Below are 27,009 nucleotides of genomic sequence, written 5' to 3' on the forward strand. Positions count from 1 at the left end.
CCCCAACCGAAGCCAGTTGACGACTATATGTCATTAAGTAAGGCGGCCGACCATCGCCCTACTCGACGATGAGCATTCACTTGCTCACCCCCGCGTGACTCTACGCGGTTGTGGAACGCAGCGTATGCGCCCACTGGGGGAATTGCCCCTAACCCACGCGCACCCCCTTGTGTATCCAAACACTACGCGTGGGGAACCCACTGGATTCCCCAACGACGGACTTGCACTTCCAAAGGGACTGCTGATCATGATGCATTTAAACGCCTTGTCACTGCACCACCGCGCTGCACATTTCACGTGCATTGCTTTCTGCTTGACTCGGCGACCGATTGATCCCACATGCCTTCCAACTATGCCTAAGCTGGCCAAGCAGCATTACCTTTTACTGGCTTGGCCGGGCCAGACACAGTCGACCGGCAACATGGGCAGGGTTTTGTTTTAACGACGGTGGCTCCAAGGGATCTTGGAGATAGGATCACACTTGGGCAGGGTTTTGGTCGACGCCGGGGTTAAGTCCTATCAGTGGTCTAACACATAAAAACAGTTATTCCAAAACTGAATCAAACATGGGGCAGACAAGACAATCTGTTGTTGTAAAACAAAACAGCATCCTTTTGAAGAGGAACGCTTTGTTCTAAAACAACCGAACAGGACGTTCTTTCCACTCTTCTCCCGTGCCCTCCTAAGCATTACCGTGAATGGTTGGGCGGGAATCGCAGCAGAGACGCCGATGGGACTGGATGCAGCGGCCTGAGTGAACTTTGGCGGGATCAAAAGGACCACCGGAAAAATAATTTCGAAAACTTGGAGGAGGCCTCCAAATCTAGTAGAGATTTTATATTTCGACTTCTTTATAGGGGCGCCAATGTTCTTTGTTGTTGGAAGCGACCGTCCTTCCAGTAAGCCCTTTCATGAGTTTTTGGGAACTCCTTCCGTCTTCCAGAACGCCGGCGCGGTAGAAACCAATACAAGCTTCCCCGTCTCTCTCTTTTGGTTCTCGGCTTCCTGCAATTCCGTCAATGGTGCGTTCTCCAATCCCCCGAACTGAAGCCAGATTCTTCTTTCTCTCTTTCTAATCTGTTGGAACATTACAAAGTGAGGGGGCCTACTTCTTTCCTTGTTTGTAATTGATTTACAGGAGGAAGAGCTCGAACCCCTCTTCGATTACAGCCGAGTTCAGCCAATCGTTCTCTCCGATGGTGAAATTTTTTGTTCAACTTCGTAGTTGGCGACTTTCTACACGATTGTCCAGTTATCTTTAAGTAATTTGTTCATGGTTATTCTGTTGTTGTCGTGATCATGCTACAGATGATTCCTTGGATGTGGCTCCTCCAATTCACAATGAGAAAAGGCAGAAGTGCTCGACTTCCACTGTGGTCTCTCTCTCTTTCTCTCTCTCTCTGCTTCTTATGATTTTTTGAAGGGAAGGACTGGTGTTCAATGTGGCTGCTTGTTGAATTTTTGAATAGTACATTTTCATTATATTTGGTCGATTGTTGTAGCAAAAAGTGGAGATTGACGCGGTTGTGATTGCGGATGATGAGGAAGACTGGCTGCCTCCTCCCCCGAAGGCGGCCTCTAATGGGGAGAATGTCTCGAAGGAGAGCTCTATCTTATTGGAGCTGAGGTATATTTGAATTTGCTAATTTCCTGAAGTAATTTCTACTGTCCTTTTTACAGTGTAACACAAACCGGTAGATGAAGCGTTGCCGGTCTTGCTTTTGAGGCCTTCAGCCTTTTTTTTTTTACCAAGTACACTTGAACAACCCGTGTTCATATTTATTGCTTAACAAACGAAACATTAGTTATGGTACAAGGGTTGATTGACTCATTTGGAGTAGGGTTGATGTTGTTAGGCGTCTTGAAAAGGCTATAGTAGTTACATGTTGATGCGTTGTCTTAGTTTCCTGCAACCATTTACGCCCTTGAGATGAGAGGCAAGAAATCCAGATACCCTACGGTATAAGGTACAGGAGAGGAGTTTCAGACATGTCATGATGTCAATTTGTTGATAAAATCTCAAGGAAAGGTTTCTTTTGCCTGAACCTGTTATATGGTGCCATAATTACTATCATTTAAGTTTACCAATTTAGTGTCAGATCTTTTAGGTAGTGTGAGTGTTGGGATGTCTTCATGGACAAGTTCTTTGACAAGTATTTTGGGACAAGGATGGTTCATCGCTCTAATAGATACAATCTTGCAGCTGGAGATCATGCAACTGGGTGCAGATGAAGAGTCAATCCGATGGAGATGTTTGTCCTGTAAGAGAACCATGGTTTGCACTGGTGATAACTGATACTATTTAAACTTAAAATGGTTTACAAGATTGTCATGCTAGAAAATAATAGTACGAGGGTTTAAAAGATAGAAATATGAAGTGTTTGGAGTTACTGGATTTGGGAGATCAACTTGAGATATACATGGCTGGAAAAGAATGTGGAGAACAATTGCTCTTCAATTCAAAAGGTAAATTCAACAATCTAGTTGACAATATGTGGTAGCCTATGTCACATAGGTATTTCAAACAGAATAACATATTCACACACACACACACATATATATATATATATATATATATATATATCAAAAAATTACAAACAGAATAACATGTTCATAAATCATGATCCAAAATTTATAGATAATATCATACTACTAAACAAGGGATCACGGAAGACCGAGAACGATTTTTTTGTTTTTTTGTTTTTTAAAAAGAACACTATGAAGCAAGAATACCAACTATCAGTATCATATCAGGGGATACAAGGGAACAAAAAAAGAGAACCAAGATTATTGTTAAATCTCTTTGGTGACAAGATCTCATGATAAAGCCAGGACGACAAAAGAAAAATGGACAGCGGCATGCCAATCGAAAGAAAAATCACCACAACGAGAAAGGGGCGAACGCCAGCAGAGAAACGCCTCCGATCGACCCCACAAACTTCTTCTTCTTCTTCCTTCTCTAAAACTCAGTACGACCCAAAACTCAGTTCACCGCCTGCCGTCGCCACCTGCCGTCGCTGCTTGCCGTCGCCGCTCGCCGTTTATCAGTCTTTCAATGAAGGTTGAAGACGTTTCGGTGAAGGTTGAAGACTAAGAACGGTCGTGGTTTAAGGGTTTGATAATAATTTTAATGTGAAGTTTGTATAAAAATGTTAAAAAGTAACAAAACGATAAAATTCAAGATCGGACAACTGTGGACTTGGTCAGAGTTGACCGAGTCCGAAAATGGTCAAAAATGATGCCGGGTACGTTGATCGTACCTGGTGCTGCGTTGACCGCACCATTATCGTACCCAGGGCCGCACCCGCACCGGTACTGGTGTCGTACCGATACCGTGCGGGTACTCCTCGTGGGACAGAGGTGGCTGCCTGGTAGGCCCACATTGAGACACCTAGAGATCCAACATAAGTATCTTGGCTTTGAAACCAGAATTTTAAAATTTTATACTGGCTTAGTTAGCCATGTCAAATATATATCATACTAATTAAATATCAACCAAGGGCATTGATGAGCCAAAATTTCGCCTAGTTATAACCTTTGGAAATGAGGAGCAACCTTATGGGGGTGAACTATCATATTTAAAAATAATGTTCTAAAGTGCATATCCTAATACTTATTGGTCGGCCGAATAGTTAGATATGCAACATACAGTAAAATCATAAATTTAAAAATTTTAATGTTAAAAAATAAAAATAATCAAAACGAAAGAGAAAGTAGAGAAAAAATAGGAAAAAAAATAAAAAATGTTTTCTATGGAAAATATGTTACACATAAATATAGCAATGAGCATTCATCAATTTAAGATGAAATGAAATCATAACACACAAAGAAATGTGGTTAAAGTCTTATACATCAGGAAATAAACTTGTTCAATGCAAATACAAAATAAAAATATGATCATTCATCCTCATTTGCATCATCTCCTTCAAATTCAACATCATCAGCTTATCTGGACTCATCATGATCAACATTCTTTGCTTCTTTGATGTTGAACCCACTCAAGATCTTTCTCTTGGAATATGGTGGCTGGTTCTTCCTTCATATGAACCCAACACATCAAAGTTCTTAAAGCTGACAAGATCAAGTTGTTTTGTATGCTTTCTTGTTGAAGTTCTCTCTAATTGCCTGTTATAAATAAGGGAAAACATTAATATATATTATAAAAAAGTGCATATTAGTGTGTCAACATCCAACTTATAAAACAATGCCATATTAACATTACCTTTGTCTCAATCACATCTTATATCAAATACAACCAACGACATTCAACATTTTATCTTCTAGTTTATTTCTCTTCTTTTGAATCTGATAGAAAAAGCTCCAATTTCTTTCACATCTACTTACTTGTGCTTGCACATTTCACTAAGGATTTTGACTGCAATTCTATAATTTGCTGCATTATCTATTACGCACTGACAATATTCACATGTCCAATATGTTCCATAACATTATAAAAATTGCTAAATAAGACATCAATTGTCTCTTGGTTATCTAACAGAGTCAATGAATTTAATTAATATAGTTCCTTTAGTGCAATTGACAAGAAAATTTGTCAACATTCTCATTCTTGTTCTTGTATTGGTCCATCTATGTATTATCACACTGCACCTTGTATCTCTCTAACTCAATCTCAACTATCACAATATGCTTTTACTTCTTTAACATTTGCATCAAACTTTTGCCTTTCAACTGATAATAAGTGGGTCTTTTATACCTAGGGTCTATAGAAGTAATTGCATTTGCGATAGTTTGGAGAATAAATGAATTTGCTGCATTAAGTAGAACACATGCATTGTAAAACCTGAATTGCAAGTTGGATCATCCTGATATTCCAATATTTGGATAGTCCCGAATTACAAGTTGCAAGACAACACAATATGATTTAAGTTAATATTCAATTTCAAGCAACCAATATGCAAATTTATACATATCAAAGATAAAATTTAAAAACAATACTTGTAACCCATCCAAAGTGTGTGAAATTAAGCATAGGTTGGAGGGAACGTAAAATAAGTCTTCTGTTTGCTTATTAATGAGTTCATTTGTCTTGATGTTGTAAATTGGAGAATAAGTTTTCTAGTTTCTTTCGAAATATGAATAGCAAGTTGGGATAATAACTTCAATGCAAGCTGTTGGAGATTTGGTTTCGCTGCTCTAAAACATAACCACCAATTAACATGATTTTCTTCATCTTTTGCCATTGCAGCTTGCGATGAATCACTTCTTCCACCTGAGAAACTTGCAAAGTCATTGTTTATTAACTTCAACTTATGAGAATCACAAAAAAAATTTCCCAAACATGTCTTCCTATTGTTTGATATTTATGGATCTTGATAAGGAGGAACACAACTAGTACCTCTTGCCAACCATGTTTGTCCATAATATTTGAGATTTAGGAAGTGTGCCATACAATGCAAAGGGGTATTGCTTTTATTCCATCTTCTTATTAAAAGTTTGTGCACATGATCGAAAAACTCAGAATCACCAACTGCAACGTTTTTTTCTCATGTCTAAAAATGATGCTTCATGTTGTCCTTCATATCATAAATTCTATGAAGCATGATCTTTCTTTATCAACTTCTCTCAGCATTTGCCAAATGGGCTCTGTAAACTGAAGAAAATATGTAACCTTATCTGACCATACATCATCTAAAATGCATTTTCTAATTTCTTGGGCCTTCACAATGTCATCACTCTGATAAAGTTTCTAATCATTGTCAATCACCATCAACATCAATGCATGTTTCACTTTCTTGATTCTTTTCATCCTTACAATAATGGATAGCAAAACGAGTCTCAACTACCTTCAACAATTTCAAATCTTAATGCTTCTTTAATATACCAAGAGCATTTTGGTTGTTGACAACAAAATTATGTTCTTGACATTTTGCTCAAGCTCTTCAATCAACACAATTTAACAACATTCACAATGGGTTACAAACACTTTTAAGTGCTAGATTTATGTTGTGCACCACAAAAGGAGTCCACAATATGTGACTATACTTGGGATCATGTGACAAATTTATCCCTGCACGTTGGCAGACCATAGCGTTATCAATAATAATTTGCACAATATTTTCTTCACCCACTTCGTTGATAACTTCTATAAACAACCCCTTTAAATACTCAACATCTTTATACTCCCCAAATGCATCAATACACTTCAAAAAAATTTGGTCCATTAAGCGAATAAACAATAAAATTTATTAGTGCCTGCCTTTGTACATCAGTCTACCCATCAAAAATGATGAATACTCCATATTGTGTCCATGAAAATTTATTCTTCTCTAATAATTTTTGGATATTTTCTTTCTCTTCTACAAGAATTATTGTTCTTAACTTTGCTAAACTCGGGGGGAACATAACCAGCCAAATTGCTATTAATAAAACTTGTAACATCTTTCCGATAATGACTTGTGACATTGCAAGGAAATGAAATTGCAAAAAGAACCTTCCAATCCTTCTATCCATCTTTGCCGTTTCCATACTTTCGAATGCTTGTGCTATTGTTTTAGTAGGTCCTATTCCCATGCTCATCCTTCTTTTTCTTGAAACATCTTTACCTTTTTCAATAGCATGAAGAGGAACAAATATTCCACTTGATTTGACTGAAGTCTCTTTTGTCTTAGCTGCCTCTTGTTCTTTTTTCAATTCCTTCATCGATTCTTTGCTGAATTTTTTGCAACCTCTGATTCTACAGCCTTTGATATGAAATAAATGTGGCTTGACACACGTATAGGAGCCAATAAAATGTTTATTATAGAAATTGCAAGCAAAATTCTTATTCCCACTGGCACCACTAGCTTTTCCTACTTTAGTCATATAGCTCTAAAGCGGTCGAGATGAATCTATTTTTGTTGCAGTAGCAGTATTAACACTACCAATAGAGCTTGCTATACTTCCACTTGTAGGCATCATTCATTTATCAGCCATTACAACTTATATCTGAAAAGTTATAACTGAGAATGAAATTGATGGTAGTGTTTGTTGAAATTAGAAAGTTTATATTTAAGTGTGGTAGTTTTCTGATTATTTAAAAGTTAGTCTTCTTTAGTCATTTATATCTTTATGTGTCTCTCGTGTAAAGACTCTAGCCGACCCCTATTGTCTCTTTAAATAAGAGATTAGGGTTGGCAATGAAATAATGATAGTTTATTCTCTCTCTCTCTCGTTCTCTTTTATTCTCTCTTTTCTTCATCTTTTACAACATGGTATCAGAGCAGTGATCTCCATCCTTCTGCAATGACGGTTGACATGATTTTCCGGCGACCTCTTCTCCTATCTCTTCCTATTTTTTTTCTTTTCTTTCTCTACCCTTTCTCTCTTCTCTCTGCTGATCGAGAAATAGTGGAGCAGCGTGGAATGGGAACCTAATCACACGTGAGAGGTATGTGTGATTAGGTCCCCAACGTGGATGTAGTGCAGCATAAGCAACTACGTGGAAGTTGCGGGTGGGAGTTGCTGTGGAACATTTTTTTTCTGATCTGGCACGTGGAAGAGTAGCTGCAAGGGGTTTATATTTTTTTCCAGATCTGGCACGTGGAAGACTGCAAGGGGTTGTATCAGAAGTTTCTTAGTTGCTGCTGTTGAAGAAGAAGTTCAGGCCAGATCACGTTGGTCGTTGCTGTGTGAGAGATTTTAAGATCAGTTCTGGAATGTGGATCATATCAGATCTGATAAAAAAAATATCAATATCTGGATGTCGATACATTGAAGCGTGGACATCAACAGAAATTTATATGCGCAGCGGTGTGGGAGTCTAAGTCGGTTAATGTCTTAAGGACGTTTCTCTCTCAAGACTGCCGACTATAACATAAACATTTGGGGACCTACGCAATCTATTGGTACTTCCTTTCTACCCTCTCATGTCTGATTTTCTAGAGCAGACTTCTGTGAGCAAGTTTGCTCACATCTTGGGCAGATTCGTTTGCTCAACCTAGGGTTTGTTGATGCGTTCTTGAAGTCGTGTGGAGGAAACCAATGTCGTGCAGGCAAGTCTGATTTTTTTTTGTAGTGGAAGTCGTGGAATGACACACAACACTGTTTTCTTATGTCGTTGAAGTCTAAGATCACGTTTGAAGTTCTAGAGTTGCTTGAAAATAAGTTTTTTGTTGGCTGTCGTTAAATCTGTGCACAACTTATGATATTACTGCTCACGTTTGATTTTGAAAAAGTATACATATACTTAGAAGATGTTGGCATAATCATCACTGTGACATTAGTGGCATGTGGCAGTGGTGCTGCATGTGATTTGTTGATTTCCACTTTGCTCATCAGCCCCTTGACGAGTGATATTGGTGCTGCGACTTCGAGTGACATTGTTGAGTTCTATGTTGTTGATCAGCCCCTTACCTGACTGATTTATTATAAGTTAGACGTTCTTTTGTGTGTTCAAACTGCTGCAAAATTGCTTTGGTGCTCCTTGCTGTGTTCATTATGGCTAAGAAAGCAAACCAGATGGTGACAATGATTGTAAAGGAACTGGGAATCCCTTCTCCTTTGGATCTACAGTCACAGTTAGTCTGAGTATGAGCAGTTTTTCGCACACAAAGCCGTATAGGCTTCAAGTTCCACTGCTTTGATTGATCGAGCTCTCTCTACGGGTACATCTACGCTTGCTTCAGGTATCTCTTAGATTATTGACTCAGGAGCATCAAGACATTTCTGCAGTAGACCTGGTTTTTTCACTACGTTGCATAGATTCTCTCAGCCATGTCATGTCAAAATTGCAGATGGTAGAATGTCACCTATATTGGGGTATGGAGATGTGAAGCTTTCTCAGTCTATGACCATTCCACATGTTTTATACGCTCTTGAGTTTCCATCCCATTTGCTCTCTGTTAAACAGTTGACTATTGATTTACACTGTCACATTATTTTTGACCCTGTGCATGGTCATTTCAGGACTTACAAACTGGGAAGACTATTGGTAGTGGCTATGAAAAAGGGGGCATCTGTATCCTGTTGGTCCCTATATCCTGTTGGTCCCTATAGGTCTTGCTGCTACCTCTTCTACATCAGATTCTACAACCTTTCAGTGGCATCTCAGGATGAGTCATCCTTCAGGGTCCAAGCTCCGTTCCATCCTGCCTCATCTTTCAGTCACAGTCATTTCAGTGTGAGACTTGTCAACTTGGCAAACATACTCGTAGTAGTTTTCCTTCGAGTCTTAGTCCATCAAGTCAAGGGTTGTTTGATCTTCTTCATGTTGATGTGTGGGGTCCTAGCAGGGTTGCTAGCCGATCTAAGTTTAGGTATTTTCTGGTTGTTGTCGATGATTACTCTCGAGTTAGTTGGATATTTCTTTTGAAAGAAAGGTCTGAAGTAATACCTATTCTCAAAAACTTGATTATTGAAATAAAAACTCGGTTTGGTTCTTTGGTTAAGTGTATTCACATTGATAATGCTCTTGAGTTCAAATCATCTATCTTAATGACCTTTTATGCTGAAAATGGTATCTCTCCCCAATTTACATGTCCTCATACCTCACAACAGAATGGAGTTGCCGAACGAAAACATAGGCAATTTCTAACTATTGCTCGTACCCTATTGCTTCATAATCATGTACCTGCATACTTATGGGGTGATGCCATACTCATGACTTGTTACCTAACAAATCGTTTACCGTCATCCTCCATTGACAACAAAGTACGTATTAAACTTGTTTATCCCAATCGAAGCTTATTTTCTGTTGCACCAAAAGTATTTGGCTGTACCTGTTTTGTTCACATCCTTGGGCCTAAACGTGATAAATTTGTGCTCAAGCCATTAAGTGTGTGTTCATTGGCTATCCTCTAAACCAAGAAGGGTACAAGTACTTTGATATGATAACTCACAATGAGTATATCAGTGCGGATGTTACTTTCTTCGAGTCTCAGTCCTACTTTAGTCCTACTTCTATGTCATCTGAGATGCCATGTCCTATTCCTCTACCTATCCCTCAAGTCCCATTGCAGTCTTTTCCCTCTCCTACTCCGACTATGAATAGGTTCCAGGACCCTCCATTGGTACACACTTGTCGGCAGGCTCTCTCTCATGGTCGACCATCAGAATCTTCTCAGGATGTGAGCTCCACTGAAGTAAGTATACCTAACATTTATCCTTCTCAGGACTTGCCTATAGTTCTGTGCAATGGCAAGAGACAGTCTACTATGCATCCTATCTCATAATTTGTTTCCACTAACCACTTTGATGACAACTTGCAACAGTTTCTTCATGCCATGACAGTTCACACTGTACCAACTAGTCATCAACAGGCATTACTAGACTGTAAATAGCGACAAGCCATGCAAGATGAGATGAATGCTCTCTTACAGCGTGGTACCTAGGAATTGATTGATCCTCCTTCAAATTGTGATATTGTTGGTTCTAAATAGGTCTTTACAGTCAAGTACCATTTAGATGGTCTGTAGAGAGATATAAGACTCGATTAGTGGCTAAGGGTTACACCCAGACATATGGAGTTGACTTCTTTGAGACTTTCTCTCCTATGGCCAGGTTGGATACTATTCTGCTTATTATCTCTGTTGCGGTACACTCTGATTGGCCTATGTATCAGCTGGATGTAAAGAATGCTTTTCTCTATGGTGATCTTGAAGAAACTGTATATATGCAGCAACCCCCAGGGTTCGAGCGACAGGGGAAGTGTAGAAAAGTGCCTTTTGAAAAAGGCAATTTATGGACTTAAACAAAGTCCTAAGGCGTGGTTTCACAAATTATCTGAGGTCGTTTCACAGTGTGGATTTAAAAGATCTCCTTTGGACCATTTTCTATTCATCAAGAAGACCTCCAAAGGTATAGTTGTTATGGTAGTTTATGTTGATAACATTATCCTGACAGGTGATTGTGATCAAGAAATTTCAGTCACAAAGAGTTTCCTTCAGAATCACTTTGTCACGAAAGATCTTGGTCACTTGCGATATTTTCTTGGGATTGAAGTTGCTTATAACAAAGAAGGTGTAGTGTTGTCTCAGAGAAAATATGTAATTGACCTACTGCAGGATACATGGATGTTAGGAGCCAAGCCGGCTAATCTCCCGATAAATCCACGTCTTTATCTTCTTGATGATCAATCGGAGTTAGTGGATTCACGATCTTACAGGTCTCTTATTGGCAAGCTTTTGTATGTCACTATGACTCAACTAGACATTAGCTTTGTTGTTGGAAAACTAAGTCAGTTTATGGAAAAACCTAGAAAAGTCCATTGGGATGCTACATTGATGGTTTTGAAATATCTAAAGTCATTCCTGGGTAGGGGCTTTTTTTCAAGAAAGGTCTGCATCACCGTTCGCCAGAGACATTGCCTCTCGCCAAAAGACTCAATGCGTGTCATCTTATTTAGACGTAAACAACCCCTCCGGCAAAAACCCTAAATTCTAAGATGGATGTGGTCCCAAAATATGACGGATACATCCTGGGTATGTTTGGTCCAACCTGTACCCAAGACGTATCCGAATATGTACTGGTACCATACCAGTATCGTACTAGTATGGTACAAGTACCACTCCATAAGAGCAGTACCCACGTGACATAATATATATCCATGTATTGTCCAGATCATGTAAACAGAAAGTTGAATATAAATCATCTACCGAGTAGAATATAAATCTCTTTCCTTCTGGGCTTGTTCTTTTCTTTTACAAATCTTTATTTTTTGTTTAATGAAATAATTAACAGTATTTTGTTAATTAGATAAGGCACGATATTTTCTTAGCTGGAACAGTGCTAATGAATTAGGAAATTCTTTTTTTGAAAGTAAATGGAGAAGATTTATTTTCATAAATTATTGTGGAAACAAATTCTATATTCAGCCATGAAATTAGCAGATCATGGTTTACCTATTGTTGTTATGCATATGCGTGTTTCTTTTTCTGAAATAGTGAAATAGGGAAAATCTGAAGAGCCTTGAGCACAATCTATTATGATTCAATTTTTTTGACATCTTTGCACTTTGCAGCTGAACTGAACCTTCTATTATATTTGTTTATTAATTTTCCTTCCTTTTTATTTTGTTTATTTAATTAGTTAAATGCTAGCGGCTCGCTAGCTCCTGGTCCTTTCTTTCTCCATTGTTTAGGTAGGGGTTGAACCCCTCTTTTTTATGTAAGTTTTCTTTTCTGCTACCATTCTCCTTGTCAAGATCTTTTACGTTTCTATGTTTTCCCTTGTGAGCTTTAGTACATTAACGTTGGGAGTGCGTGCCCCAGTGCACGTGTTATTGTTTTGGTGGAAAGAGTGTTTATTTCTGTGCATTACTAGGTGAAAGGTTCTTATCTTCTTGAAAGCATCAATTTCTTGCCTTTGGGAAAGGTAATTCTAAAAGAAGTGTATGGCTTGTGTCTTTCTTTTGTCCACTTCCACCGCTGTTTTAACATCCCAAAAAGCAAGGCTTGTCGAGCGCAGATGAGGAAGCGAGAGCGCGTCGGATGGCGTTTGACGTGGGTTGAAGGAAACTTAAGCTTAATGCCCTCTTCCTCGGGGCCCTATGCCTGTGAGGCTGAGCTAATCTTTGTGTCATGTGTGTACGTACTGCTTATCAAGCTCTGACGTCTTGCAGTCCTCTTCTTGCTCTTCTTCTTGTAGCTACTGAGATGCGCTACTCTTGAGTTGGGTTAGCTATGTCTTGCTCTGTCTTGAGTGAGCCGGAGGTTGCCCAATTGTGATTGTTTCTAAGGTCGCCTCCCATTCCAACTACATAGGGGACAAACGACCCCTTTCATGCAAGACATAGGGCGCTCCATCTATCGCCCACGAATGCTCCTACCCATCCAATAACGAAAGTGACTGCTCTGTGATGGTGTGTGTTGACTTCACATCTCCTCGATAGAAGATTATTTGCACATTTTGCTCCAAGTAGACTTTCAATTATCTTTCAAGGTTTATGTTAACAACTGTGTGGTTTGATTGGGTTGGACACTTGGAAACTCACGTGGAGGGGCAAGGTCTTTAGGGCTATGTCGGAGGAAAATTTCTTGACCTAAATTGAATCATACTAAATGGAAGAAGCATTGAAAAAAAGTTTGAAGTAGGGGATACAATATGCTATTTGATTTGTGGCACAGTCAATCAAGTAGCAGTGCGAGCGTTTTGAGATGCAATATGCTAATTGATTTGTGGTATAGTCAATCATGTAGTACCAATATTTTATATCTAAGAATGAATGTGAGGTGTGAACCATATGATGAAATGTACTTCGGGAGGATATGACTCATAAACATAATTTGCGTTTCCATCTTACAAATACAAAACAACACAATGATGCTTTCCAGATATATTTTCTTACTATTAATTATGTGGCGTCTATGTAGTCAAAGACTCAAAAGTGACAAGTGGCAAATACAAGACACCAATTTATGAAAAATGTGGTAAACAAAATTCACATCGAACTTAAAACAAAGTACATCCATTAACTTAAAGTTCCTTGTTTATATGTTAATAACAAACAGTAAAGCGTGAGCTGCAGTTGAAAGTTCAAATCCCTAAGAATGAAATAATTACAGGATTAGACTAGTCAACGTAAGAGGGAATATATGTCCACAACAAAGACTTGATGGTTTCACTAGGTTATTTTGCTATGTTAGGTTATCTTATTTCATTAAATTCTGCTTCATTAAGTTTCTACTGATGTGTTGGTTGTACTGCTGATGCTGCTAAGCAAAATCCTCAACTTCAGGATCAAGGACTATTAGATAATTTAGTGTATCAACTTGGTACTTAGAGACATTAGCAATATTTCCATGTGGATTTGGCCTTTTGAGCTCTCAATTGCAACTCTTGTACTTCTTCGGGTTGAATACCATGAATTCATCAATGATTTGTTCATGCACATTAAAATGCACTGTCGAGATGACACAAATATATACTACTATCCCATTGTCCAGTCACATGCATCTTAAATTTATGGACTCCATGATTTAGATGTTTGTGACAAAAAAAAAATGTTTGTATAGTTTTTTAAACATATCCAACCCTAATATCAATATGTGGCAGTCTCATGTCTTTAAATGAGTTCACGTTGTCATGTCTAAATTAAAATTGAAAAAAAGAACAATGTTTTGAAAATACTAGAAATTTATGGTAAAAAATCCAAGTCTTATACCTTTTATGGTGAAAATAAGCTCCTACCTACAAAATGAGTAGAAAAATGAGTAGAAGTCTTCTTTTTACAAAACTAATTTATCAAACAAAAATCTGGTTTCAAACTGTGTGAATCTGCGGAGACACATTCAAGCCTTCTTATCCACTATAAGATGAGCATTCTGTTGTGGAAGTTTGTGGCAGGACGTTTCAATGTGAGGCTGGTAATCTGGAGCAACCTTAGAGAAGCAACCGAATGCTGGTGGAGCAAAGGTTTTCATAAGAAGATGAGTCTGAGATGCTGGTGTCCGATGTTCCATGTGGTCATATGGAACGTCTGGAAGACAAGAAATTCAGTAATCAATGATGAAAGGAAATATTCTCTAGAGGGGTTAAAGAGAAAGGTGGGGAATGATATGGTAGACATTTGCGATGGTGCTTCATGGTGGAAGGAGGATAGGAGATGGCTGGGTGTTTGGTCCAAAACTGGAATAAAGCTAGACCCCTATAGCCTTCATTTGGTAACTGTGAAGCCATTGTTCAGTCGGCATGTGAGAAAGTAGAACAACGAGCAGCAAGCCACTAGAACCAGAGAGAGGGAGGGGGGAAGAGAGAGAGAGAGAGAGAGAGATGACCCTTGTTAGTGATGTTGTTGCTGCCCTCTCCCTCGGTGGCCATGTCCACTTTCTTCTCAACAATAGGTGACAGGATGCAAAATATGGCAGCAACCCAAACAAATGAGCAGGTGACTCGGGCAATGAGCTATTGAGAGAGAGAGAACGGAGGTAGAGTGGTACAAGAGATAGAGAGAGAGAGAGAGAGAGAGAGAGAGAGAGAGAGACAACCCAAACAAATGAGCAGGTGACTCGGGCAATGAGCTATTGAGAGAGAGAGAACGGAGGTAGAGTGGTACAAGAGAGAGAGAGAGAGAGAGAGAGAGAGAGAGAGGTGTTTACACAAAATAATACAACACATTTTTCACTGTCTCTGGGAACTTTTGATAATATCCTAGCACAATGTTATACTACCATGAAGATATTTCTGTCTGGTTATTTTAAAAATTAACATCATATTTTTCTGATTTTGGTTGCTTCAAAATGGTCACAGTATTGAATTGTTTTCAATATATTGGTGATATTGGTGAATGTGGGTTGAAACAAGAAATGAAGATCAGATCCTGAAATCAGTATGTTTTTATTCAAAATTTGTTGAGTTATATTTTGTTGTGACATTCAAGTTGTGCTGTCATTCTGGACATTGTGGAAGGAAGACAATATTTGGCATTAGTTAACACAATGGGAACATGGAACTGTGACTATCCGTCATACTATCTCATTTTAGAATTTGAGATTATATCCTGTTAGCTTTGTAAAAATTGTTGGTCAGGGAAGAGTATTTTTTTCTTTTTTCTTTTACTGATTTCTTTCAGTGCTTTTATAAGCTTGTTAATTCCAAAGAATGATTTCTTTTTTAGGACAAGGAGGCAGGAGTTGGCATTATTGACTTCAGAATCAGTTGATGACGTGTTCCGTGTTGCAGAGGAGTCAGCTCTAAGAGAACTACAGAGTTATGGGGAAAAGGTAGAGCATGAATCGGTACATTGTGAGAGAGATAAGATCATACTCTCCATTCAAGACAAGGATGGACTTAAGCAATTCCGTGTATATAAGGTTTGAAATTTCTTCATATATATATTGGTAATTATGCATGTACATAGGTTGGGAATTTCGTTATGCACATATTTGTCTATTAATTTTGGTGTGGGTTAGGAATTTTTTTTGTGCAGTATGTCTATTAATGTTGGTGTAGTTTGGAAGTTCTGTGACATTTAAAACGAGGGACATATCTTAGCCAATTAATGATTGCCTGGATTTGCATTTGGCAAAATACCCACATCTATGAACCTATAATGGAAAGATGGGCAGAGAATTTGTTTCCATGAAAGGATGTTTGGATAACTAAGGAAAGATATTCTCTGTTGAAGAAGGTTTGTACCACCTTAGGTTGCCTACTAATATCTTAGAAGGCTTGCCATCTGATGGTCTTATCTTAGTCGCCAGTGTCCATTCTGTTTTGTTCTGTAGGCTTGAATACATTTTAACGGTGGAAAATGTCTCATAAATGTGTCACTAAGATAATTAGAGTGCATGGATGCTACTTGGCATGACATGGGGCTGGTTGTCAATGTGTTAGGTTTGAAAATTTGGTATTCAGCAGCAAAGTGAATGACAAGGCTTTTTCTCACCACAAAGTGTGAGTTATAAGAGAAGAAACAAATTCTAGTCCCTCACTAACAAAACTTCTATATTTATAAAGTTGATTTGGTTGGAGAAGGATAGTTTATGTTGTTCATGTTGAACTTGATCTCTTAAGTGCAAACACTTTTGCCTGACGAGCTAAGACTATGTGGCCCTTCACCATCTTAGTATTCTCATAGTTGTTTGAGCCATGTGCCATTGATAAACAGTAATCTCTTTAAATGTAGTTCCTGAATATCAGTGAAATTTTAGTGTATTTCATTGGACAGTTGTATTCTATGGAGTTAAAAGCAAGGAAATTTTGCAACATACAAGATACATATATATGTATGTATGTATGTACGTATGTATGCATTACAAGAAGAAAGCTGCCTAGTTTTGCATTCGTGTTTTCTTAGCTTAGCATTTTTAGTCTATAGCCTATACATTAGTGGGTTTTTTCATGTTATGATGAAAGCACGGAGTTTTGCCACTCTTCTTATCTCAATGTAGACGAACTCTGACTGTAAAAACCTTTTAATACCCAATTTCTTCTGTGCGCACACACAAATCAGACTTCAAAAGCACATGTAAATCCATCTTGGACGTGATTTCGCATGTAAATGCAGCTGATCACTAACTCCATGTTGCTTCAGATGGCATTTTCAAAAAAGTTTGTCTTTGTCTATGTTCTGTTATCAAAGTTGTTGAATTTTTGATTGCTCAAGAAGTTGCACATGGAAGATGTGCAATTTATTATCTGTTTTCATACGGGACTATATATATATATATAATCTAATGTTATTTTTTCAGGATGACAAGCTTGAAAAGCTTTTCAAAATGTATGCTGAGAAAGTGAAGGGAGATCTGGAAAAGTTAGTTTTCTGCTTTGATGGGGACAAGGTGTCTCCTACTGCAACACCAGAAGCCCTGGGATTGGAAAATGATGATATGCTTGAAGCACACATCAAGACGCACTAGAGTTCTTTGCATTTGCCATGTTGATGAAGTTGGAACTTACTGTGATGGGAGGGTACATGGTAATATCCATGAAGTGTTCGTGCATCCTTCTATGATAATGTTTTTCTCAATTTGTTGCTTTGCAGCAAATGTGATAAATGTTCACACGTATGTTATAGCAAATTTTGGTTCATCTCTAATTATTGAGGCACTTCATTGGTGGACTGTTCTCTTTCAGAACTATCAGGCTGTTCTCTTTGCTTAAGAATAGCTTTGGCAAACCCCATGTTCCTTGTTTGAAGCTCAGTGCTTCCCTGACATCATGGGCTTATTCATGCGTTTGATAACTCAACTGCTGAATAATTTTCTATTTGAACCTTCTGGCGGAGCATCCTTGAGTCAATCATGTATTCATGGATACCAATATAGGAAATGTTTTTGAAAGCCAGGTTGCAGGATGGAATGAATGAAGATATATCCTTGTGAAGAATGATGTGAAGCAAGTTTGTGAGCTTTGAAGTGCATCTTATTTCTTGATAACCTTGTTTTTGCTGTAAATTCTCCTATGTGCTTGTAAACCCTAAAACTGGGAAGTGTATCTATGCAGAAGTAATGCTGAATACTTTTCTGTTTTGACCTTCGGGCTGAGAGACGGCTTGGACAGACACGCACAGAGCAACCTGGTGTTATCTGGGTAAATTTATGGAGTTAATTCAATATAGTCTTCGTTGCTTACAACTTTCTAGTTCGGTAGACTGCTGATAATGGCACTGAACAACTACCAGAGTGCTACTAAAGCAAGCGAATGGTTATCGACCATTTGATTCACCCAGCTTGTGAGTATGATTTAGAACTGGAACTGCTTATCATGTATTTACGGATGTCAGTCTAGGAAACCCTTTTCAAAAGCCAAGTTACGGGCTAGGATCTTATGAACATATATCAAAGTAGAAGAAAGTATATAGAGCACATTCGAGAGCTTTGATGTGCAGCCTATTTATTGAAAATATTGTTTGCTGTAAATTCTCCAATATGCTTGTAAGGCCTGAAAATCATAAGTACATTTTTCTTGAAGACTTTGGGTCCTCGAGGAAATCTCAAGACTCCAACAACATTTGCAGCAATCTGGAACCATTGTCACAAAAAACGGCGTTATATTGAAAAAAACGCGTATTATACGCTAAAAACGCTTCAGCCGAAAAAAACAGGAATAAAACGCGTCTTTTTAAAAAAAACGACAAATTTTAAAAAACGCCTATAAAACGCGTCTCGCGTTTTCCTTTAACGGTCCAAGAATGAAAATGGCACAGTTGTAATATTGTTTAAAACATTTGTTTTTTTTCAAACTTGTTCGACCTTTTAGTGGCAAAAGAGTATTTTCACATAGCAAAAGAGGGCTTAGGGTTAAAAACGTGAAATCGACGAGTTTTCTTCGTGAGTCTTCGACGTTTTGAGTTCTTCTTTCGTCGTTCTTCGTGAGTCTTCTCTTCGACCGTTCGAGACAGAGAGGCGTTCGAGATTATTCTGAAGAATCTGAACTCTAAAGAGCAGGGCATTCGACATTCGGCTGGTTTCGTCTGGTCTGATCGTCTTCTTCTCGTTTTCATCCGGCTGAAGAGGAGGGCATTCGAGATTCGACTTCCTTTGCTCGTTTTAATTCGGTTGAAGTCTCTTTTTCATTCGAACGGTGAGAGGTTCTCTTTCCATGTTCGATTTAGCTGTTTTGGTTTGTTTTTTTCTCTTTTTAAGACTTTAAGTTATTTCCCCTGCATTTTTCTTGTTGCCGTATGCATCAATGCATGTTGCTTATCTAGTCATTTTGTTAGTTATGCATTTGTTAGTTATGCTTATGCATTTGTTAGACTGTTAGTTTTCATTATCTAATTTTAATTTGTTGCTTATCTAGTCAATTTCTCTGTTTTTTTTAATTTCTCATTTACTTTCTTTTTATATAATTATCAGGATTATTTATTTATTTTTTAAAAATTTGCCGTTTTTTTCCTGTTTTATTTTCGAGATATATAACTTTGCCGTATTATACCCATTTTTTTCTTCGCCGTATAATACCCGTACCCGTTTAATGTGACAATGGACTTCCAACATAGCAAGAAAATAATGAGGCAAAAATGTATATGTGTACATTTACATATGCTTACCAGGCAAAAACGCTGTATAGATGCAATCCTCGTTGTGATAGCTTTTACCTGGAATTGCTTGTTACTGAATCCATACCGCAAAAAAAGATGGCAACAGCAACCACTGCTAGGCAAATAATGCCTCCAACTCCATTGCCATATCTATCCGTGAAGCCAAATAAAGCACCTCAGCAAAAGCATAACCACAAGCATCTTTTTCAGTGCTTAAAAGGTATGGGATGTTGGTTACAGCAAATGTAATACCGAGCAAGTAACCCCAGCCAACAACTATGGATATCCCAATAGAACTGATTATTCCTTTTGGCCCATTTTTGTCTGCATTTGTGGTCTCCTCTATCTGCAATAACAAGTGAAAAATCAAATATTCTCTCTTCAACAACAGGATGAGTACATGAAACTTAAAATTGATCATTGCAACATGCTAAATGGTTTTCTGTTTAATTTGTCTTACCAGTGCCAATAGGTAAGTTATGAAGGTAGTCCATAACTTAAATAAAAACAAAAGCTATCCACAATCCTTTCACAATCAAATAAAAACAAAAAATAAAACAGGCACATATGACCTCTCAACATCCAACAAATGGACGGCGGTAGTAACCGTTCGCATTGAAAATTTTATTTTTTTTGGTCAAAAAATATGTTTCAGGTATTGATTCAGGTAATAGGGACCCCCTTTATGAATAAGAAAGTACGATACAGAGTTTCACATAAAAGGACCCATTCCAAATCTACATGCATGGTCTGCTCCCATTATTATGTAGACATGTCATTCTTTGCTTGACATAATGAGCCAGATAAGACACGAAGGGTCTGGGGTTTGATTGGGAAAGGAGGTTGGCGCTTGCATTAGTGTAATGTTTTCAACCTAAGATGTACGAAAGGAAGCCATCACCCTTCCCTCCCCTCGCTATAAAGCGCACCAAATAACGAACCGGTCGAGATCGCCATCATCACGATTCCGGATGGTAGGAGATGATCGCCCCAGCAAACACAACAAAATGTGAGGGCGAAGTAAACTAATATGCCTGTCATGTTTTTTTTAACTGAAAAAATCAAGCAGCAATGAAACAATGTCTACCTACAATAAAAAATGGAGAAGCTCTCTCTCTCTCTCTCTCTTTTTCTCTCTCTTATTTTTTTTGGAAGCACGGTGCGGCCGGTGCCACTCATCCCTGTCAACATCACCACCGCTACCATGCCCACTGGATTATCAAAGGCGGGAGGTTCCTCGTAGCTCAGCACAATCGTTGGACTACTGCCTATCAATCCAACAAAAAGCTTTCCTATCTGTTGGAGCAAGAGTAGTTGCAACGGAAAGTAGGCCTGAAGCGAGTCGTCTTTTGTGCAATATGTTCACCAGTGGCTCTAGATTGCAAGCTTTGAAGTAGCAACAGTTCCTTGTTGAAAAGTAGCAAAGCAAGAAGAAGAAGAGGAAGAAGAAGATGAAGGAGAACAAGAAAGGAGTGTCACGGGTTTCCTTCCGACTTGTTTATGTTAAACAATTGATCAATTTTTCTAAACTGAAAGTTGCTGGGCTTAAATAGAACAATCCTTTAGGTTTCCCCATAGCCCAACGAGCAGTTAGCATGAGATATTTTAGGAAAAACTTGATAAAGATTGGCTCCCAAGTTAATCTCGTAATTGCTAAGCAGTTACGAGATATCTGGATATGGTTCAATGGCCACTATCCAACATCTTCCACTTGGCCATGAGACAGCCAGTTGCTTCCACTATATGTGGGCTTTCTCATTTAATTAATTACGTGGTTTTCCATAATGAGTTTACCCATCGTAACTTAAACTTCGTACAAGGTTTACAGTGAGGTTTTCCATTCAATGGTTTTTCCTTTGCAACATTTCAAATATATCTTAACCCCATGTGGGCTACATCTTTGAAAACAAGTCTTCAGATATTCTCTTAGTTAAGGTATCAACTACCATATCATTGGTAGGCAAGTAATCAACCGAGATTTCATTTTTTTTCGATCATTTCATGAACATAATGGTATTTTACCATTATATGTTTACTCTTTGAGCTAATAGATCCATTCTTCATAAGAGATATTGTTGTCTGAATTTCAAGTCTTTCAAAAACCAATTTATTCAGACAACAAAAGTAGTTACATCATTACATGCTACATACTCTGTTCCTTGAGTATGTTGAGTAACACATCCATGTTTCTTACAGGACCAGGCTATCGCTCCACCTCCAAAGAGGAATACATATCTAGAAGTAGATTTACTATTGTTGAAGTATGTTAGATGGGTCTCGGGACCGGGTCCGGATCCGGATCTGATCCAGCTTGTAGCCCTTGTTGGGCATTATTTAAGTCGTGTAACCATAATCCTTAAGGTGTGAATGAAAGACTAAGGAGAGAGAGAGTCTGGCGGCTAGTGGGCACCGGCTCCTCCTCATTCGTGGTTTTTTTCCTCTTGTTGAGGGTTTTCCACGTTACATCGTGATCGTTGTTTTTCTTCCTCTTCTTGTTCGTGTTTCTACATGGTATCAGAGCCGACGAGTTTGGGAAATTTTTAGGGGTTGTGAAGTTCCAACCCTAATATCTCTCACCACTACCACCGCCACCACTGCAGCAGCCACCGCCGCCGCTGTACCCAATACCACCGTCACTGCCGCCGCTGTACCCAATACCACCGTCGCTGTTTCCGCCGCCGCCGGTGTCACCCTTTGCGCCATCGCCATCGCAGCCACTCTTGCGGCGTCGCTTTTGCGTTGTTGACCGTCGCCGTTACCGTTGTCCCTTGCGCCACTGCCTTTTTGCGCCGTCGTCTTGCTTCCCGGAGAAGAAGGAAGATATGCGTGCTTAGGCGCTTCCGAGGCTTGTCTCCTCCTATTCACGTCACTTCCTAGGGGTCTTTTGCAAATCCGGTGAAGTGCATCCGCCTCTTACCTGCAATATATTGCTTGGTTGATCTTTGATTCCATCTTCTTGTTTTTTTTGGCGCCCACCGTGCAAGAAGAGGTGGCTGGTCTGTGACTTGGTAGAGGACGTAAAGGAGGAGAGGAGCATAACTTGAGGATTGCCTCAACGTCTGCCGGCGCTCCGGCGATCGCATCCTCCTTTCCTTACAAAAGACCGGGGTTAAATTGGCCTTATGGGTGAAGGCTTTCCTCATCTCGAAGTTGGTTTCCTAGTCACTTCTATACCTTGATACTTGCTGGGTTTTGCCTCTTGAATCTTGATTCCAGCAAGGAGAACGTGTGGCGCAACCTCTACCCATGGGAGATTGCAGCCCGAGAGAGAGAAGGAACCGCTTCCGTCGAGCGACATCGACGATCGTTTCCCCCAATCGACATTCCGTTCACTCTTGGGGTTGATTGGGAATCCGGTGAAGATATTACCTCTCTCTCTTTATCGTTCCTTTCTAGATAGAACTTGATTTTTCTCTCGTTCTTGTGATTCTATCCAAGGATATTACTGCCCGTTGGTGCTCTCCGTTGTCACCGGTGCCTCTCTTGTTGTATCGCTGCTCGTGCCTCCTGTTGGACTATATGTGATTATGGCAGCTTCTTTATCTACAGACGTGATGGCGGATTGCCGTATGGGGGAGTGGATCATTGACAGTGGCGCTACTCACCATATGACCGGCGATCCTAAGGTCTTTCATGGGTATAAGCTTTCATTAGGAAAGGATCGTGTTTCTCTTGCCGATGGTTCATCTATCTCTGTGGCTGGAAAAGGGAGTCTCCCACTTTTGAACAAGTTCTTAGTCCACAATGCTCTACATGTTCCTCATATTCCCTTGAATATCTTGTCGGTTAGCAAGATCACGAAGGAGTTAAATTGCGAACTTATATTTTTCGCTGATCGCTGTGTTATGCAGGACTTGGTGATAGGGAAGAGGATTTGGATTGGTCTAGCTTCTGACGGGCTCTATCGTTTACCTATGCATGCTGCTCAGGCTCTCATGATGGCAGTCAGCCAAGCCACGAAGAATAGAGAGGACTCCCTTCAGTTGCTTCTACGTTGGCATGAGCGCCTTGGACACTTGCCTTTTGGCCTTCTTAGACAGTTGTTTCCTGATATATGTTCAAGGTTAGATATGACTATGGTGTCTTGTGATGTCTGTCACCTGGCCAAACATGTTAGGGCTTCATACCCTTTGTCCAACCATCGGTCTAATGAGGTATTTGCCATGATTCATTCTGATGTGTGGGGGTCTGCAGGGATTCCTTTTTGTCATGGTTTTCAATATTTTATCACCTTTATAGATGATTATTCTCGTAACAATATTGTCTACTTGCTGAAAGACCGTAGTGAAGTTCCTACTGTCATAGAGACTTTCATTGCTTATATGGAAACTCAATATGGAGCAACTGTTAAGACATTTCGATCTGACAATGCTCGAGAGTATATGTGCCAGTCTGTTGATAGTTTCTTTCAAAAAAATGGAATTGTTCATGAGACTTCCTGTAGTTATATCCCTCCTCAAAATGGAGTTGCTGAACGAAAAAATCGTCAGTTATTGAATATGACTCGGGCTCTTCTTTTTCAACATCATGTTCCAAAAAAGTATCGGGGGGATGCTGTGCTGACCAGTGCGTATCTTATAAACCGGTTGCCTAGTCGTGTGTTGAATGGGAAGACGCCTCATTCTCTATTACCGGGGAGTCGTGAACCTTTCTCTCTTCCACTCAGAGTTTTTGGTTGTGTTTGCTTTATTCACAATCATAGTCCTCACATTAAAAAGCTTGATCCAAGATCTATTAAGGGCATTTTTTTTAGGGTATTCTCCCACTCCAAAAGGGTACAAGTGTCGAGACCCTTCCACTGGTCGGGCCTATGTTACCAAATATGTCACTTTCCTTGAACATGTTTCCTATTTTGGTGAGAATCCTCTTCAGGGGGAGTACTCTATGTCACAGGAAGAGTATTCTCCGAGTCAGGAAATTCAGTTTACAGATTTTTTGGACTACAAGCGTGACTCCTTTGGTCCATCTAGTGAGGTGCATGAACAGGAGAAAAATGGTCCATCTAGTGAGGTGCATGAACAGGAGAAAAATGGAGAGTGTTCCACTGAGGCAGAAGAGAAGTGCAATCGTCTATTTGGGCAAGTTTACTCTAGGCGAAGAGGTTGTACAGATGAGATGACAGGTGGTGAGAATTCTACTCCCAATCCAATTAGTCCTTCCCTGGATGACCAAGTCGTGCACAGAAGCAACCTGTTGAAGAAGAGATTCAGACTGTTGCTTCTAGTGAAGAGCTTCCCATCGCCCTGCGAAAGGGTGTCAGGTCATGTACTCAACATCCTATTGGTAACTTTGTTTCATATTCTAGACTGAGCAAGGACTACAAATACTTTGTATCTTCTCTTTCTTTGACTATGATTCCCAGGAATGTTGTTGAGGCTCAGAGTGATCCTAAGTGGACTTATGCAATGCAAGAAGAGATGGAAGCCTTGCGAAGAAACATGACATGGGAAGTTGTAAAGATTCCTGAGGCGGCTCACTTGGTTGGATCTAAGTGGGTCTACACCATCAAGTACAAACTAGATGGGAGTGTTGAAAGATACAAAGCTTGTTTTGTGGCCAAGGGGTTTAATCAGAAATATGAGATTGATTATTTGGAGACCTTTGCTCCTGTTGCGAAGATGAAGACTGTCAGAGTCATTATCTCTTTAGCTGTGATGAAAGAGTGGAAGATGTACCAACTTGATGTCAAGAACGCATTTCTCAATGGAGACCTTGAAGAGGAAGTATATATGTGTATGCCTCCAGGATATGAGGAACCTGGAAAATGTTGCAAGCTAAGGAAAGCTTTATATGGGCTCAAGCAATCTCCTCGAGCATGGTTTGAACGACTCAGACTTGTCATGAGACAATGTGGATACCATCAAAGGAATGGAGATCATACACTCTTTGTGAAGAGAAATGAGCAAAAGGTTACTATTTTGTTGGTATATGTTGATGATATGATTGTCATAGGTGATGATGAAGATGAAATAATGAAGTTAAAGAAACTGTTGGCGATTGAGTTTGATCTTAAGGACCTTGGTAAGTTGAAATACTTTCTTGGCATAGAAATTACTAGGTTTGGGACTAGCCTTGTGCTAAATCAACGGAAGTACACTCTAGATTTGTTAAAGGAGACTGGGACACTAGGGTGTAGACCAGCTTTTACTCCTCTAGATGCTGGCCATAAGCTAAGTCTTAGAGACGGGGAGCCACTCTGTGAAGAGGCAAAAAGAAGATATCAATGTCTTGTAGGGAAGTTAATTTATCTTACTCTCACTAGACCTGATATTACCTTTGCTGTGAATGTGATGAGCCAGTTCATGCATGCTCCTACGGATGCCCACTTGAAGGTTGTTGACAGGATCTTGTGCTACGTCTCTTATATGTCAAGCAAGACACTCTTGGGATTGAAGGTTATTCAGATGCAGACTGGACAGACTATATTGATACTAGGAGGTCCACCTCTGGCTATTGTATTTATTTGAGAGGAAATCTCATAGTGTGGAGAAGTCAAAGGCAAGATGTTTGTTCGCATTCCAGTGCTGAAGCAGAATATAGAGCTGTTGCTATGGGAGTTTCTGAGCTTTTGTGGCTGAAAGTATTGTTGACTGATATTGGTATAAAGGTTGAAGAACCAATAAAGATGTATTGCGATAACAAGTCCGCAATTAACTTGGCCAACAACCCTGTGCTTCATGACAGAACAAAGCATGTTGAGATTGACCAGCATTTCATTCGAGAGAGAATTGATGCTAAAGAACTTGTACTTCCTTACATGAGATCTGAAGACCAAACAGCTGATGTTCTGACGAAGGCTTTATGTTCGACCTCATTTGAGAGAAATGTATCCAAGTTGGGCATGTTTGATATGTATGCCCAACTTGAGGGGGAGTGTTGAAGTATGTTAGATGGGTCTCGGGACCGGGTCCGGATCCGATCCAGCTTGTAGCCCTTGTTGGGCATTATTTAAGTCGTGTAACCCTAATCCTTAAGGTGTGAATGAAAGACTAAGAAGAGAGAGAGTCTGGTGGCTAGTGGGCACCGACTCCTCCTCATTCGTGGTTTTTTCCCTCTTGTTGAGGGTTTTCCACGTTACATCGTGATCGTTGTTTCTCTTCCTCTTCTTGTTCGTGTTTCTACAACTATCATCTTTGCATCCTGCAAAATCTGCATCGGAATAGTCAACGAAAGTTAGTTCATCGGCTTGATAGGACAATTTCAGTCCTTTTGTTTCTTTAATGTATCGAAAAATTCTCTTAACTGGTTGCCAGTGAGGCCAACTGAGATTACTTTGATAACGACTCACCAAACAGATAGAAAAACTTATATATGGTCTGGTATAAAGCATTAAATACATCAGACTACCAACAACTTATGCATATGAAACGTTTAATTTTTGTTGTCCTTCACGATGACAATCACTCCTGCTTAAATTTGCTCCTTTTGCTATAGGAGTCATAATTAGTTTACAGTCTAGCATTCGAAATTTCTTCAAGATATAATCTATTTCTCATTTTTGACTTAAACTTGTAATTCTCGAGTCATCTTTGTTCCAAATATATTGGATGTTTCGCCCAAGTCCTTCATTTCAAAGTTCTTGTTCAACC

General features: G+C 39.3%; 1 protein-coding gene across 2 annotated transcripts; it reads left to right on the forward strand.

The window, feature by feature from the left end:
• Positions 1-553: 553 nt before the first annotated feature.
• Positions 554-17,909, forward strand: LOC116258126 (uncharacterized). 2 transcript variants are annotated; one of them, XM_050078920.1, is made up of 7 exons: positions 554-1,022; positions 1,139-1,199; positions 1,309-1,376; positions 1,503-1,627; positions 2,204-2,275; positions 15,551-15,746; positions 17,127-17,909. In XM_050078920.1, exons 1-7 carry the CDS (start codon positions 1,020-1,022, stop codon positions 17,292-17,294), a joined length of 693 nt encoding a protein of 230 aa, XP_049934877.1. In that variant the 5' UTR covers positions 554-1,019; the 3' UTR covers positions 17,295-17,909. The 2 variants fall into 2 exon arrangements, with proteins under 2 accessions (XP_049934877.1, XP_031491113.1); XM_031635253.2 differs by lacking the exon at positions 2,204-2,275 and having other exon boundaries at positions 561-1,022.
• The last annotated feature ends 9,100 nt before the right edge of the window (positions 17,910-27,009 follow it).

This window comes from Nymphaea colorata, chromosome 7 (genome assembly GCF_008831285.2).
Source record: "Nymphaea colorata isolate Beijing-Zhang1983 chromosome 7, ASM883128v2, whole genome shotgun sequence".
Taxonomy (NCBI): domain Eukaryota; kingdom Viridiplantae; phylum Streptophyta; class Magnoliopsida; order Nymphaeales; family Nymphaeaceae; genus Nymphaea; species Nymphaea colorata.